The 14252-nt window shown below is 38.3% G+C and overlaps 1 protein-coding gene across 2 annotated transcripts in view; it reads left to right on the forward strand.

The window, feature by feature from the left end:
* Positions 1-9879: 9879 nt before the first annotated feature.
* LOC107101000 (tumor necrosis factor ligand superfamily member 10-like) overlaps positions 9880-14252 on the forward strand; it is a 95213-nt gene continuing 90840 nt past the window's right edge. Inside the window, exon 1 of one of the 2 annotated variants that reach the window (XM_015399728.1) lies at positions 9880-10392. In XM_015399728.1, the coding sequence (XP_015255214.1) occupies positions 10132-10392 (261 nt within the window). In that variant the 5' untranslated portion in view covers positions 9880-10131. The remainder of the gene's footprint in view (positions 10393-14252) is intronic. The other variant, XM_015399729.1, reaches the window with a different exon arrangement.

Raw genomic sequence — 14252 nt, forward strand, 5'->3', positions numbered from 1 at the left:
AAATTGTGTCCCACAAACTTAAATCAAACAGGGTTAAACTAAATAGGTTAAACTAAACTTAAAAAGTTATGTCAGATGTCGATCCATCCAGCCATCCATCAATCCATCTTCTTCCGCTTATCCGGGGTCGGGTCACGGCGGGTAGCAGCTTGAGTAGGGGCGGTACAGACGTCCCTCTCCCCAGCCACTTGGGCCAGCTCCTCGGGGGGGAATCCCAAGGCTCTCCCAGGCCAGTAGAGAAACATAGAGACGTCTAGAGACATAGGATGCCAGGAGGCATCCTAGTCAGATGCCCGAGCCACATCAACTGGCTCCTCTCGATGTTGAAGAGCAGCGGCTCTGCTCTGAGTCCTCTCCGGATGACTGAACTCCTCACCATATCTCTAAGGGAGAGCTCAGACACAATACGGAGAAAACTCATTTCAGTCGTGTGTATCTGGGATCTTGGTCTTTCAGTCATGACCCAAAGATCATGACCATAGATGAGGGTAGGAACATAGATCGACCGGTAAATCTAGAGCTTTGCTCTTTGACTCAGCTCTCTCTTCACCACAACAGACCGGTACAGAGCACGCTTCACAGCAGACGCTGAATTAATCCGCCTGTCGATCTCCTGCTCCATCTTCCCCTCATTCGTGAACAAGACCCAAAGATACTTAAACTCCACTAGGGGCAGTAGATCCTCCCCAACCAGGAGAAGGCACTCTACCCTTTTCCGGCTCAAGACCATGGTCTCAGATTTGAAGACACTGATCCTAATCGAGGCCGCTTCACACTCGGCTGTGAACGCTCCAGTGAGAGCTGTAGATCACGCCCTGAGGAAGCCAATAGAACAACAATATATGTGAACAAAAGAGACGCAATCCTAAGGCCACCAAAACAGATCCCCTCAACACCTTGATTGCGCCCAGAAATTCTGTGACAAAGGGCAACCGTGGCCGAGTCCAACCCTCACCGGAAACGAGTTTTACTTACTGCCGGTAATGTGGACCAGGCTCTGACACCGGTTGTACAGAGACCTAAAAGCCCTTATTAAAGGGCCTGGTACTTCATACTCCCTAAGTACCCCCCACAGAACCCCCCGAGGGACACTGTTGAATATCTTTTCCACACAACAGATGTAGAGTGGTTGGGCAAACTCCCATGCACCTTCCAGGGTCCTGCTAAGAGTGTAGAGCTGATCCAGTATTCCACGGCCAGGACGAAAACCACACTGCTCCTCCTGAATCTGAAATTCAACTAACCGATGGACACTCCTTTCCAGAAACTCAGAAAAGACCTTACAAGGGAGGCTTAAGAGTGTTATTCCTCTGTGTTGGATGTTGTTGGATGTACTCATTGTAATGAATTTTCAGCATGTTTATATTAATTTCACTCAAACAAAACTGTCTGCTGCAAAATGTGCAAATTAGAATCGGTTGGAAATACTCTCTTTTTTTTTTTGGTTTACCCAAAAAAATCTTTTTTTTTTTTATGTAAAATGAATAGTGACCATACATCTTAAGCAAATTAAGTTGAACCGTTTAGTGATAATGAGGTGGATGCATGTGTTTGCAAGTAAAACCTGAAATGTTTATTTTAAATAAATAGTCCTGGGTGGAAATTTGTGGTGAACTCAGAACCTGAGTGAAAGCGGTGAAGAAAAGGAGATATTATCTGTACTGGAAAAGTCCCTGGTTAAATAACATGGCCTGTTGGCAGCGTGTCAGTAAACACAAGTACATTATACATGTCTAAACAGATTAAAATATGGCCCCCTATCTAGACTCTAACAGTTGATTAGTTGTTGCAGAGTACCGGATCGTTGGTTTATGTTTCAGAAATAGTCCCTTAAAAGATCCTTTCCTTCTTAAATAGAGTGTTTTGTGGTAAGGAAGGTTAACAAAGGGACAGAGTTACTCTTTGAGCATTTTCCCTTAGATTTGTATACAATTTACCCACATTTAGTGCTTGATTTTATTCTGCTGAAACCAATTTTACGTAACAAATCAATGTTTCCTTTTAAGTTAAATATTTATTCGAGCACGCCAACAGAGCAGGATACATAGACAATTAACCCGGCTGCACAGAGCTATTTGTCTAAACCTTTGGTTTTCATTGCTGATCGTTATGTTTTCTTACCCTGGAATACTGTCTGACTCCCATTTACACACTGACAAACAGGGACACAATGATAGGCTGCAGGGCTTGGCGAACAGCTGTGGTGTCAGAGGAGGTACACATCTGGAGAAAAGCTTGTAAGACGGTCAGCTTCCACTAAGGAAGGGGGCAGGGATGAGTCAGATAATGGAAAAGACAAAGGTGGACGGATAGCAGAAGGGTTTCAACACCTAACAATGGGAAGTTTATCGAAAGAGAGGCAAAAGCTTTCCTCTATTGGTGGCATTACTTCCCACCAACTATCTCTTTAAACAACCTGCACATCAACATTTGAACAATCTGCCATCACTGTGGATCGTCTCTCTTTCTAGTTATAGGCGTTTCCACGTCTCCCAACTACAAACCTCACCAAGAGTTCAATTTTCTTATCGAGAACTCCCAATTATTTGCAGGAATCATCTCCAACAGAACACCAAACGTTTACTTCTTTTCCACATGAGGCAAACGGGTCATGGCCTGACAAGAATGAAACTGCATTAAAAAGTTTGCACTGTGTTGCTGAATCAGTTTATTTAAATGTCTTTTCACCTGTAGTTCCATATAACAGATCTAATTGTCATATCCCATTGTTTAATGTTGGTTTATTATTTATATTATCATTAATTATCTAATAAAGTGCATGAAAACGGACGAACGCAGTATGACCATTGTTACAAGAAACATATTTGTCTGGGATTGTTTTTTTATGCAGTAGTGTGGGGAAATCTGTTTTGACATTTAACTATGACTTCCCTACAACTTTAATATTCAGAACCACTGATACAAGGCAAGATGGTTCCATACTTTCATGTTGTTTACATCTAAATCAGATGTACCCCTCACTGAACAGCTAATCTCCTGCTGTTAAATGTAATTTCATTTAAGGTTTGAAGTGCTGTGTGTTATGATATGGTATTTAATATACCACGGCTACAATAAGTGAGTATTTTGTTGCTTTTGTTGTTTTTTTATTCACATCAGTTTGCCATTTATCTTTTAATCTAAACTGCATTTTGATTTGCAAATGACTATGCTTTTTCTCTACTTATTTTAAACTCTTTATTTATTTTACCTTTTTTCATATCACATCTTTCCTAAGTTATAATTGTAAATGAGAAGTGGTTCTCAAACTGTTTACATGGATAAAGAAACAAAATTAATAAACTGTTGTGTTCTCTTTTTTGGACTGACTTCTGATCCGGTAGAAATTATTTAAGTTGGTTTCACCACATCTGCTGTAAATTCCTGGATTAATAAATTGGCTTATTCACTATTTGTGTTAATAAACAGTTGAAGTATACCTAAGGATGTTCCTGGTAAACTTACTTTATTGGAGTTTATCCATCTATGGCCAAATATTCCTCAGGTGTGTAAATGTTCATTGTAATTCAATTATATTATCAGCCAAATTATTCTAGTTTTATTATTAAAACTAATATTCAGTCAAAACCTTTTATCCAACAAACAGTTCAATCTGAAAAACTCTGATGGAAAGAAAAAGACAATAAGAATTTTGTAGATACAATTACTTTAGTCTTTGGTGCTCAGACCTCGGCAGGAAATATTAGCGCTGAATTTTGCTTTGCATATGGATTGGAGATAAATTAAGATAGATGAAGTAGGTTCAGTCTTAAACTGCTGGTTGGCGAGACGGTGTGCTTGAGCTGTATTGGTGAGATCCAGTGGACTGTGTGAGCTGATACTACAGTAGTGCTTCACTCAGGGACCTGGGAAGATGGAAGTCAAGCTTGGATAAACACAGGTTGATGATGATGAGCAAGTATGAAGCGACAGTGGAGAGGAAAAACTCCCCTTAGGAAAGAAATCTCTGGCAGAACCAGGCTCAACATGACGGTCTTCTGCCAGACTGGTTGAGATGAGACAGGGAACGCAGTAAGAGTCCAGGAGGAATTACACTCTTATAGGGATTAGGTTAAAGAAGCACCATGGAAAAGTCAGATGAAGCTTTAGCTACGATGGTGGAGGAGGGGATGGAGGTGGGTTGAATCTGATCATCTGAATCAAGTCAGACATAGTGCAACCACTGCCTGCGCTTTTGGTGAGTAGCAGATGGAGTTGTGGATTTGGAGACCTTTTAAGATGAACTCTGGATGCTGATTGGACTTTCATGGAGGTATGGTTCAAAGCTGATTGGCTTGTGTCGGAGGCGGATGAAGGTAAGTAATCAGTTTCTTCAGTTGAACTTCCGCCCAGGCTTCATTTAACAGAAGTAGAGAGTATGCTCTAAAACCAATAATGTGGCTGATGTATTTTATTTGTCCTAAAAAAGTGAAATGGTTATAAGCACAGTTTAAGATTAGGATTGTAGATAAACTGGTAAAGATCTGATTCTGAGAAATTCATATGTGGAAACCTGGCATGTCTCTTAATAGCTAAATTAACAGCACTGCATCATTAGCAGAGTCATATTTAGTTGACATTTAGGCGTTTCTATTATACATCTTTTAGAAAGCTCTAAGTGTCATATATAGATGAGCTAGCGGTAGTCATATAAAAGTTTTATTTTTCCTTGTTTTAATGATAATGGTTTCATAAAAGAAACAAAAAAAAAACTTTAGTTTCAACTGTTAACATGTATTAAGTTAAAACACATTAACCTTATGTGACAAGGGATCTTTCTTTCCATTATTTATTTCTTTAAATTGCACAACATCCATCTTTCCACATGTGGTTTTCTGCTTGTCCGAGGTCAGGTTACAGCTACGACTAGAGACCTGGACATGCTAGCAATTAGCCCCTCTCTCAGTTTAGAGGTTTCAACTAAGATCATATTTATAACCTTAGTTTTAAAAGATAATACATAAGACATAAAATGCTAGTGTTTTTGGTAAATTAAAAACAGGAAAACCAACAAGATGGGTGATAAATAGGGCCCAGAATTTCCCGCTAGGCGATCCCATTAAAACCATTGTCAAACCATTGTCAGGTTCTGAACAGTTCACCTATTTACTAAAGTTAACCTCAGCCATATCTGATTCCAGAGGCTTTCACTCTCTTTGCACCACTTGGAAGCCACTAGATTTAACACTGAATCCAAGTGGAACCGCTCATCCTGACTGACACCTAGATAACACATTTGTCACGGTGGGGTGGAGGTTTTTGAGGACCCAAAGGCAGAGATCAGGGGGCAGAGTTGAGTCTTGTACGGTAGATTTAATAGGCAACTGAGGCAGAAGTCCAAAAATAAGTGGTGGATCCAGCAACACAGATGCATCGGTGCATTAGTCGAGCTCTGACAGCAAAACCCTGTGTCGGTGCAGAGGGCAGAAACCTGACAATATTTGAGGTGGAGTACCATAAAACCAGCATGACATCCCGTTTATTATCATGCTCTTGACTCTCAAGGTGCGTCATTTCTATTACATCTGTGGTTTGGTGTTTAGGCGAGAGATTTAGATGGCAGCAACACTTCCGAGAGATAAAACAAATGTTGATTTGACCATGATTTGAAAAAAAATGTGGGGATTTTCTCATTAGCTTTAAATAAGGCTGTTGCTTTTATGTTAATCGAAATTGAATACTTGGATTCAAGTTGGTTAAACGATGTTTAAGGCATTTAACAATAGGACAGTTTTGATCTAAAAGTTGATTACCGTTCCTGATAAAATAATATTAAACTCTTTAAAAAAGCTTAATATTGATGCTGTAGGTTTATCGATTTTTGAAATTATGTTAACAATTTTATTTGTATAAATTGTCCCCCATTATCCATGATCTAAATGTTCTCTAAAGAACTGAGTATGTTTTAAATGAAACTGAAACTTAATTAGAGGCACTTTTTGTCACCAAATATCACAAATAGGATAAACAGAATTTTGTAATTTTGTACCAAAGGCTCAGAAGTTTTTCACACATTAAAACTCCAATTATTTTTTAATGTACCAGAAAGCTCATTGGACAGGGTAGCAGGAGAGTGTCCTGTTTTTAAAGCAAGCTGTGTGCATTTAGGTTCCTTCAGAGAAAAACGTAAAAGTCAAAAAAATACCTCGACTAAAATGTACTTTGGTAAAAGTGAAAGTCCTTTATGAGAAAAGTATTTAAGTAAAACTAAAAAAATTGTTCGCAGTGATTGGGAAAATAAAGGTAAAAGCACCAAGCATTTTTGTACATAAAATGAAGCAAGATAAATATTTTTTGTTGATCATGTTTTTTCAGTTTGGTAAAACTAATGGAGGTAAAATCTGTTGAAAACCATATTTAGCCCTAAGAAAATTCAAACAGCGTTGTCCATGATTATACATGAAAGTTAGGATATGGATTATTTATAAATATATATATTAGTGGGGTTATAATAAAGGATAAATAATGACATGATAATAGGAGATAAAAGATTTACAGATCATATACAGCAATAGCTGAGAAGTGGTGTTGGATCCGTGGATGCATGTGTGAAGACAGACCATATGTTATTATGTATGTGTACAGCTGTGGGGAAGGTATGCATCCAACACGGTGCTGGCTGAATAGGAAAAGTGAAAGAGCCCTTTGTAGGAATATGATTTGATGTACTGAAAAAAACAATGCAAACGCTTTTGGCATTTACTGAATCATATTTAGTTACTTTAACACAATTGTTTCATGTTTTACAGGGTAGGATATTTGAAATTGTATGTAACATACACATTTGTTTTTTTGTTTTTATTAAGTATTTTCAATAGAATCCAATATGCATAATGGCTCAGGGTCAAACTTTTCCTACCTGAATTAGTTACCCATACTGTTAAACAATAATTTAACAATTTACTTTTGTTATAATGAAATATTTTCTGGAATTAGGGAAACACTTTGTTGCAAAAAAAGCTCCAATATTGCGTAGTTTAAACAAGTGTATTATTATTTGAAACAAATACAAAATTGTTGAAATATGACTTGAATGTGACATTTGATTAAACCTGCACAATGGATCTCCTGCTTTTAAGTGTTATTTACTGAAATCACATTACCCTATTTTTTTTCACAGACAAAGGGCAGAATACAGAAATAAACCTCTCTCCTTTGCAGGTATAATTGTTTAGAATTGTCAGCATTTTTATGAGTCAAACTAAAGCTTTATAGTTAAAATAAACCAAATAATAAGAGGGTAACTGAATACATTTTCTGTTGGAGCAATTAATCACCCAAACTCTTAACTTTATCCCCACAATTACTTATAAATAATTGATATTAGACTGTCAAAAGGATGCTAAATCGGTACCTGCACTGCGGGGTTCACCTTGTAGGTTTCATTTGTTTGAACCTTCATCAGGAGGTAGAAGAATTTAGAAACCACAACATTCATCTCTTCAAATATAATGAAACGTTATGCCTTTTAAATTGTCTGTACCAGACAGAACCATGATGGATTTTTAGTTTCCGTTTTCTCTTATTTTCCATAATGAAAGACAGCTGGGAAACAGTGTGTGTCGAATATGTGCATGCAACACCAGAATCAGAGCTTTTTAACAAAGACGGGGGCAAAGGAGCTGGTAGAGATGGGATTGGAGCTGCTGGACAGGCTGGCCCTTCTGAAATACAGGGAAGAGTCCCTTCATTTTTATCTGGAGGAGCCTAATATCTAAGGAAATTTACCTCTACCGTACTTCCTTTTTATTATTGGGAGAATTGCATTTATTTTGTGACATTAGGACCTAAGACTTGCCTTTTTACCTTTAGCATTACAAGATTTGCTTATGTGGAATCGGCTGTTTTTCCTAGTCCTCACACCTTACTGGTCGGGGGTAATGATGCACCACATTGTTGTTTTCCATCTTTTCCACTTTTTTGGACCTTTATAACAGAAAAGTTTGTTTCTCTGGAGTGCTGAGAACATTCTTCAAACAGCTATATTTCATTCTATATATTGTCATGAAAGCTTATAAAGCTTAGAAACCCAAGTAACCCCTTAACCATTCTGCATTCAAGGTGGTTAAGTATAGTGAAAGGTTTTTCTTTTCCTATTTGACGCAGTGCACTTTATTTTTTTTCTCTCTAAGACAGGGTTAATACACCATGAAAAAAATAACGCAACCTCTTTTGGCATTTACTTAATCATATTTAGTTACTTTAACAAAATGTTGTACTCTGATATCATATAACATGTGGGGGGAAGTGTTAAACTTTGGACATATAATCACAGGAACTTTGGTTTATTTGGTTAAAAAAAAACAAAGGTTGAAATCTGGCAATCCTCTGAACATACCTTAATCTATCTTATATCTTCTAATTGTGATTAGAAGCCTGCAGCTGTCTGCTACTGCTGACAAGAAAATAAATGCAGTTAATATCGGAAAATACTAAAGTTTATCTATAATGGAACATATGACAGAAGGGAAACCTTCCACTCTTAAAAAAGGTGTAAAAAGCAGATAAAAGTAAGACACAGGAAATGGAGAATAGTATATCTAGAAAAATATTAAATGTACATATCAGTTTGAAACATAACTATTTGGAAGGTAGAAAAAAAAAAATCTTGGCTTGAAATCTTGTGCTTGGGAAGGATTTGCTAGCGAGCCCACAACTTACTTATCATCAATTACACAAGATCCTGTGACAAAACATGAGGCCATCTGTAAAACAAATGGGAGCTGAAGTAGAGTTAGACCCTGCAACACGACAATGACCAAAAACATAGCAGAACATCCACAGACGATTGGGTGAGGATTAAAAAATAAACAGTCAAAGTGCAGGTGATGCTGTGGGGTGAACCAAAGCAGGCTGTATGCGGTGGAAACTCTTCAGAGCTGAAAGTGGGGAACTTCCTTATAATATCAGAAAACAATACATCCCTGCATATATCAACCAAATGGGAGTGAAACTGGATACTGGGAGGGTATCTTTAATTATTATATAATTATTGTCTTTACTATTATACATATAGACACCAGACCCAGTTTAAATGTATAATATTCACTCAAATGTTTATTACTTTGTTCTTTAACCTACTATTTGTTCATTTCCAAATTGCATATAGTATTTATTTATGTAAACAAACAAATCCAACCTATGTGTAAAAGACAAATTGTTAATAAATAATGATCTCATTTAATAGAAGACTTGCAATTAATAATAAAGAGCTGATCATTTAATGGGGTGTCCTCTTTTTTGTATCTTTGGAAATTGAAGTAATATTTGATAAATTGATGTAATGTTAAAGTCTGATGTTTGAACTGCATCAATGGTCTTTTAAGACAAGAGAAAACAGCGCCCTCTGGCGGTAGGGGACACTTGATCTATAACCTGTAATAAAATGAACTGTTTGGGTCTTAAATTCTTTATAGCAACATTTTTTAAATCTGAAGGATTTTTTTAAGGAAGCTGCACACAAAAAAAGAAAGAAAATAAAAGAAATAAATAAATTAAAAGAGTAAAATAGAAAAAATAGAGCTGGCTTTGCAATATGGAGATAAAGGTAAAAAATGATAATAATTTGGAGGATATAAAAGTGCAGTGATGGATGTAATTTAATTTCACTATAAATAATTATTATGGTTATTTACAGGGCGATATAGAAATAAATTAAATTTAATATTTTTAGTAATTATAGCAGGTTACCGGATTTCTATCACACTATTCCTGTTATTGATGTGTTTAGGCAGAGAGTGGCATTATAGTCCTTGAATCTCACTGAAACCAAAAGTAAAATGTGTGCGCGCGCGTGTGTGTGTGTAGGTGTCCGCGCGCATTCCTGTAAAGCTCCAGGGTGATGAAGAGGTTAAGCCTGCCCCTCCGCTCAGAGCTCCCTCGGTTTTCAGCCCACCAGCCCAGCTGCCTCCTCCAATCCAGCAGCTGAGCAGACATGGACACATCCACACTTTAAACCCTCTCCGCCGGTCGCTCTCTGTGCGCCTCTCCTCTGCTGCGCCGCGCCGCGCTGCGCTTCCAGTGTGAACGAACCCACTGGCTGGCGGACGCATGGAAAACTAACTTCTCATTTTCCTCCGATTCCCACTCACTCTCCCACTCTCCGTGGAGGCTGTTGTTGTTCCAGACTTCATGCTCCCCTCATGCGTCGGGAAAGCCATGGCCACTCCAAGCGCGCAGCAGCACCACCACCAGCAGAACCAGGATTACTTTAGATCCGTAAGCAGCGAGTCTACAACTTACATGATGGTTCCCACGGGAGGTCCGAGTGGGTCCACGCGCCGGGAGGCACCGTCCAAAATGTGGTTGGCCATGGTGGTGATTGTGGTGGTGGTCTTGCAGATTGCGTCCACCACTGGGCTCTTTGTCTACCTGAATATGTCCATCTCACAGGTAGGAGCTGCTTCCCACTTAAAGGTCCATTTCTATAAAAACTTTGTGCTACTTTGGTCTAAGATCTGTCCTTTAAAGGAAATTAGAACAACCTAATTTTATTTCTAAAACAGAAATCTGTCATATTCTGTGTTTTTAAAGTCTTAATAAAACTTTTTCTTCTTTATGGATTGATGAGTGGGAGGAGGTTTTGGCATGGCTGCATCTTTGCTTACCTGGTGGTGCTGTTTGTGGTAGCCTCTCCATATCTAGGGTTTTAAAAGAGCTGCTTGCATCTCCAATATCAGACAACTTTATTAAAAGAAATGCAAAGATTTGCATAAATTCAAGAAAAAGCTTTTAAATTATGGATTAGTACGTTTTTGTTCAGGTTTACTGAAGTTTTTTGACTTGTCAGACACTAGTGGAGGCATTTCTACCAGACCAGGCTTGTCAAACAACACATTTCATGAAGCAATCTCTAAGAGGAAGAAGTTGCTGCCCCTGCCTCTGTCAGCTGGGTTTGTTGAGCGAAACTGAGCTTAGCCTTGTGCATAAAAGGAGGGGAGTGGAGCATATTGGAGCCATTTGGGCAAGCGGGGGCTGCAGCGTGGAGCTGCTCTTAAGAAGGCTGCAGATGTTGTCCAAAAAGGTGAAAAAAAAAGAAATGCTGGAGGTAATTCAGACTCCAGGGCTTCAATAAATGTCTTATCTTCTGAAATAATCATAACGTGTCTGCAGATTTCTCTTAGCAACAAAGCACTAAAAGAAAAGGCATGGCTGATACTTCTTGATGGACAAGTTTGCAGCTCAACTAAATCAAACAGCACTGCTTCTTTCCTCGCTGCGGGTAATGAAAGGGAAAGTAATCAATTAAAAGTGAAATCAGAAGCAATCTTTGGCCCATTGAGTCACAGCAGGGGAACTACTAATCTTAAAGTCCCTGTCTGCTTTGTTATCACCAGTGGACTTCTACAGACTCATCAAAATATATAATAACTTAGTCACTTTGACTGATAATGTTGTTAGACAACTCCACTGCTGTTTTCTTCCGCTTTCTATTTCCTATAAAATGGAAATCAGATTGAGGAGCTGGCTCCAGCAGGAAGAACCCTCTATATTTGTCAAGTTAACTTCAAGAATGTGGAATTCATCTATATATGGTGCCCAGATTCTTTTATGCCTTTCTTAAAACCATAAAACTCAATGTTTTTGTTGGGGTTTTATTAATAAAATCTGAAATTTAAAACCAACTTTGCATATCAAGAGATTGAATGTTTATGTTAAATCTTTCTTTTTTTTTTTGCAAACAGGCTCAAACTGAGGTCAGAGTGGTTTTAGAGAATTTCTTTCATTTTCAAATGAGCCCTTCTAAAGCATTAAAATGCATCCAATTGTCACGTTCCCACCCCAGACTTTAAATATTCTGCAGCCACTGAGGTTTTTTTCCACCATTTCTTCCCTCAATTTAACTTAATCAAGTCCTCAAGATTAAAAAGATAATAATAATATTCAAAAAACTTGAATTGTGAAACGCTGTATCCAAATACAACCCTAATTTGGCATGGTATCGATACTAAGACAAATATTTTTTGCTAATTTTTGGTCAATTGAAAGAATAATGCTTTAACCGCCTTGTTATTATATTTTGGTATATATAATATTTTTTGTATTAATTTGCACATTTATTCAGCTATCATGTATGATGCTGTTGAGAAAACATCTTCCATGTTGATATTAAAAAACATGATTTCTCATTTTAAAAAAATGCCTTTAGTTATTTGTCATGTTCTATCACTGTGGTATCTAAGAATCGAGTATTGAACATTTTCCTGCGTATTGATAACTACAGTAGTTTGAAATTTTATAAAACTCCATGTTTGACAGTGGAGATGGTGTGTTCAGGGGGCATTTTCCGTTTAGGGGACAAAAATTTTGTTTTGTTCTTTTCAGTCCAGAGAATTTCCAGAAATAGACGTCCTCATGATGGATTCTCCCTGCAGCTCCTCCAGAGTCTCACTGGGTTCCTTTACTGTTAAATAATGCTCCTACTAAAGGCTGATTTATACTTTGAAACTAGGTCCTCTGCATAGGAGTCGTCCCCGTCCCTTCCGCAGACACTCTGCAGCTCCTCTCCCACATTGCAGGCCTCTGATTGGTCAAATCTACATCTGCTCTACTCATGCGTATTTCCTGTTTGGTACCTTACTGGCTGTGTTTTGTTTGTATGACCGCTATTGTGGAAAACGACTCATGAAGTTTATGAGCTAGAAAAGGGAGGTGCGTGAGAACGCTGGGACCATTTTCCACCTGGATCCCCACTCTTTTTGGCCCTCATGTCCCTCCGTTGTCAGACAAACTTGCCCCCACTTCCTCTCCTCCTCGGCTGTATCTGGATAGCGCAGACCACGCTTCAATATTGAACATAAATCAAAAATGTTTTTGCGTCATACCTGCGACAAGCTAACTGCAACACACTGCTGCAGGAGTATAACCAGCCCTTAAGGTGGAGAGGATATAAAAGCAGCTCTTTTCCCCACTTTACAACCATGCATCACTTTCTGTTGCACTGCCACATAAGAGCAATATAAAATAAATGAAAGTAAAACCGATCAGGAGATTTTTATACTTTAGCAAGATATGTAAATCAACAGTGATGATAAGGAATCTGTGTATTACTTTGGTTTGGCATACGTTCTAGTAGGAGGTCCGTTTTTAATACATAAGGCCATTTGTGAACCTGGCAAAAGTGTCATACGAAAAATCCCAACGTGTTTCTACCACCTGCCTCCAAATGTTTCACATTAGCTGAAGGGGTTCATAGGCACAAGTGTCTGTAAAATACAGACCAGCTCCGGAGATTACTTGCTGACCTTGTGTTAGAAGAGCCGCACGTTATCAGACGTGTTGAAGCTGATCAATGAGGCTGCTTCACAATTTCAGCCAAATTCATGTCAGGCAGTGGAAAACAAGCTAAACTAAACAAGTCAGCTTCTTTGTCTGTGTGGGATGGGGAATTCACCATGTAGTTCAGAAACTGATTTTTTTTTTAGTTGTTGCATAGTCTGTTGTGCGTCATGGCTTGCCTCAAGTTCTACCCTGGGGTCATTACAGAGTTATTCAGTTCTGTTAATGCATCCTTCTCAGACACTCAACTGATAGAAATGTGTGAGAAAAATGTGTGATATTCTGAAACTTACCAGAGCTTGAACGTTAAAGCAGCTCTGCGATACATTTCTACAAAGCTTGTTGCTTTTCTTCCCAGCAGCCACATTTATCTTTAAAAGTAACTCCTCTGTCTTTCTGATGATTTAGAGTCAAATACTTTTTCACACATTTTTCCTCCAGTATCTCAATACTTTCAGGGGAGTTTTATTTGGTGGTTTTTTTTTTTCTTAGAATTGTGTCTAAGATATGGAACTTTGTCAGACAAACAAGGTTTTTAAAGTGTAGTTCATTGGTATGTCCAGAGTATGCAGTTTGGCAAAAGAAAAAAAACAGGAAACAAACTTTTACTTTAAATTTGATCTTTAGAAGTTTTGTTTGTAGCTAAGATGTTTATGTCTGAACTCTGTTTATCGTCCAACCATTTGTCTTTCCATCCATTACTTTATCCATTTATTTGTCATAACATCTGCTTATTAATTAATGTTCCATCCATCCATCCATCCATCCATCCATCCATCCATCCATCCATTGACACATCCATCCATCCTTCCATTGGCCCATCCATCCATCCATCCATCCATTGGCCCATCCATCCATCCATCCATCCATCCATCCATTGACCTATCCATCCATCCATCCATTGGCCCAATCATCCATTGGCCCATCCATCCATCCATCCATCCATCCATCCATTGACCTATCCATCCATCCAT

Source organism: Cyprinodon variegatus, unplaced genomic scaffold (assembly GCF_000732505.1).
Source record: "Cyprinodon variegatus isolate N-32 unplaced genomic scaffold, C_variegatus-1.0 Scaffold1043, whole genome shotgun sequence".
In the NCBI taxonomy this organism is placed as follows: Eukaryota; Metazoa; Chordata; class Actinopteri; order Cyprinodontiformes; family Cyprinodontidae; genus Cyprinodon; species Cyprinodon variegatus.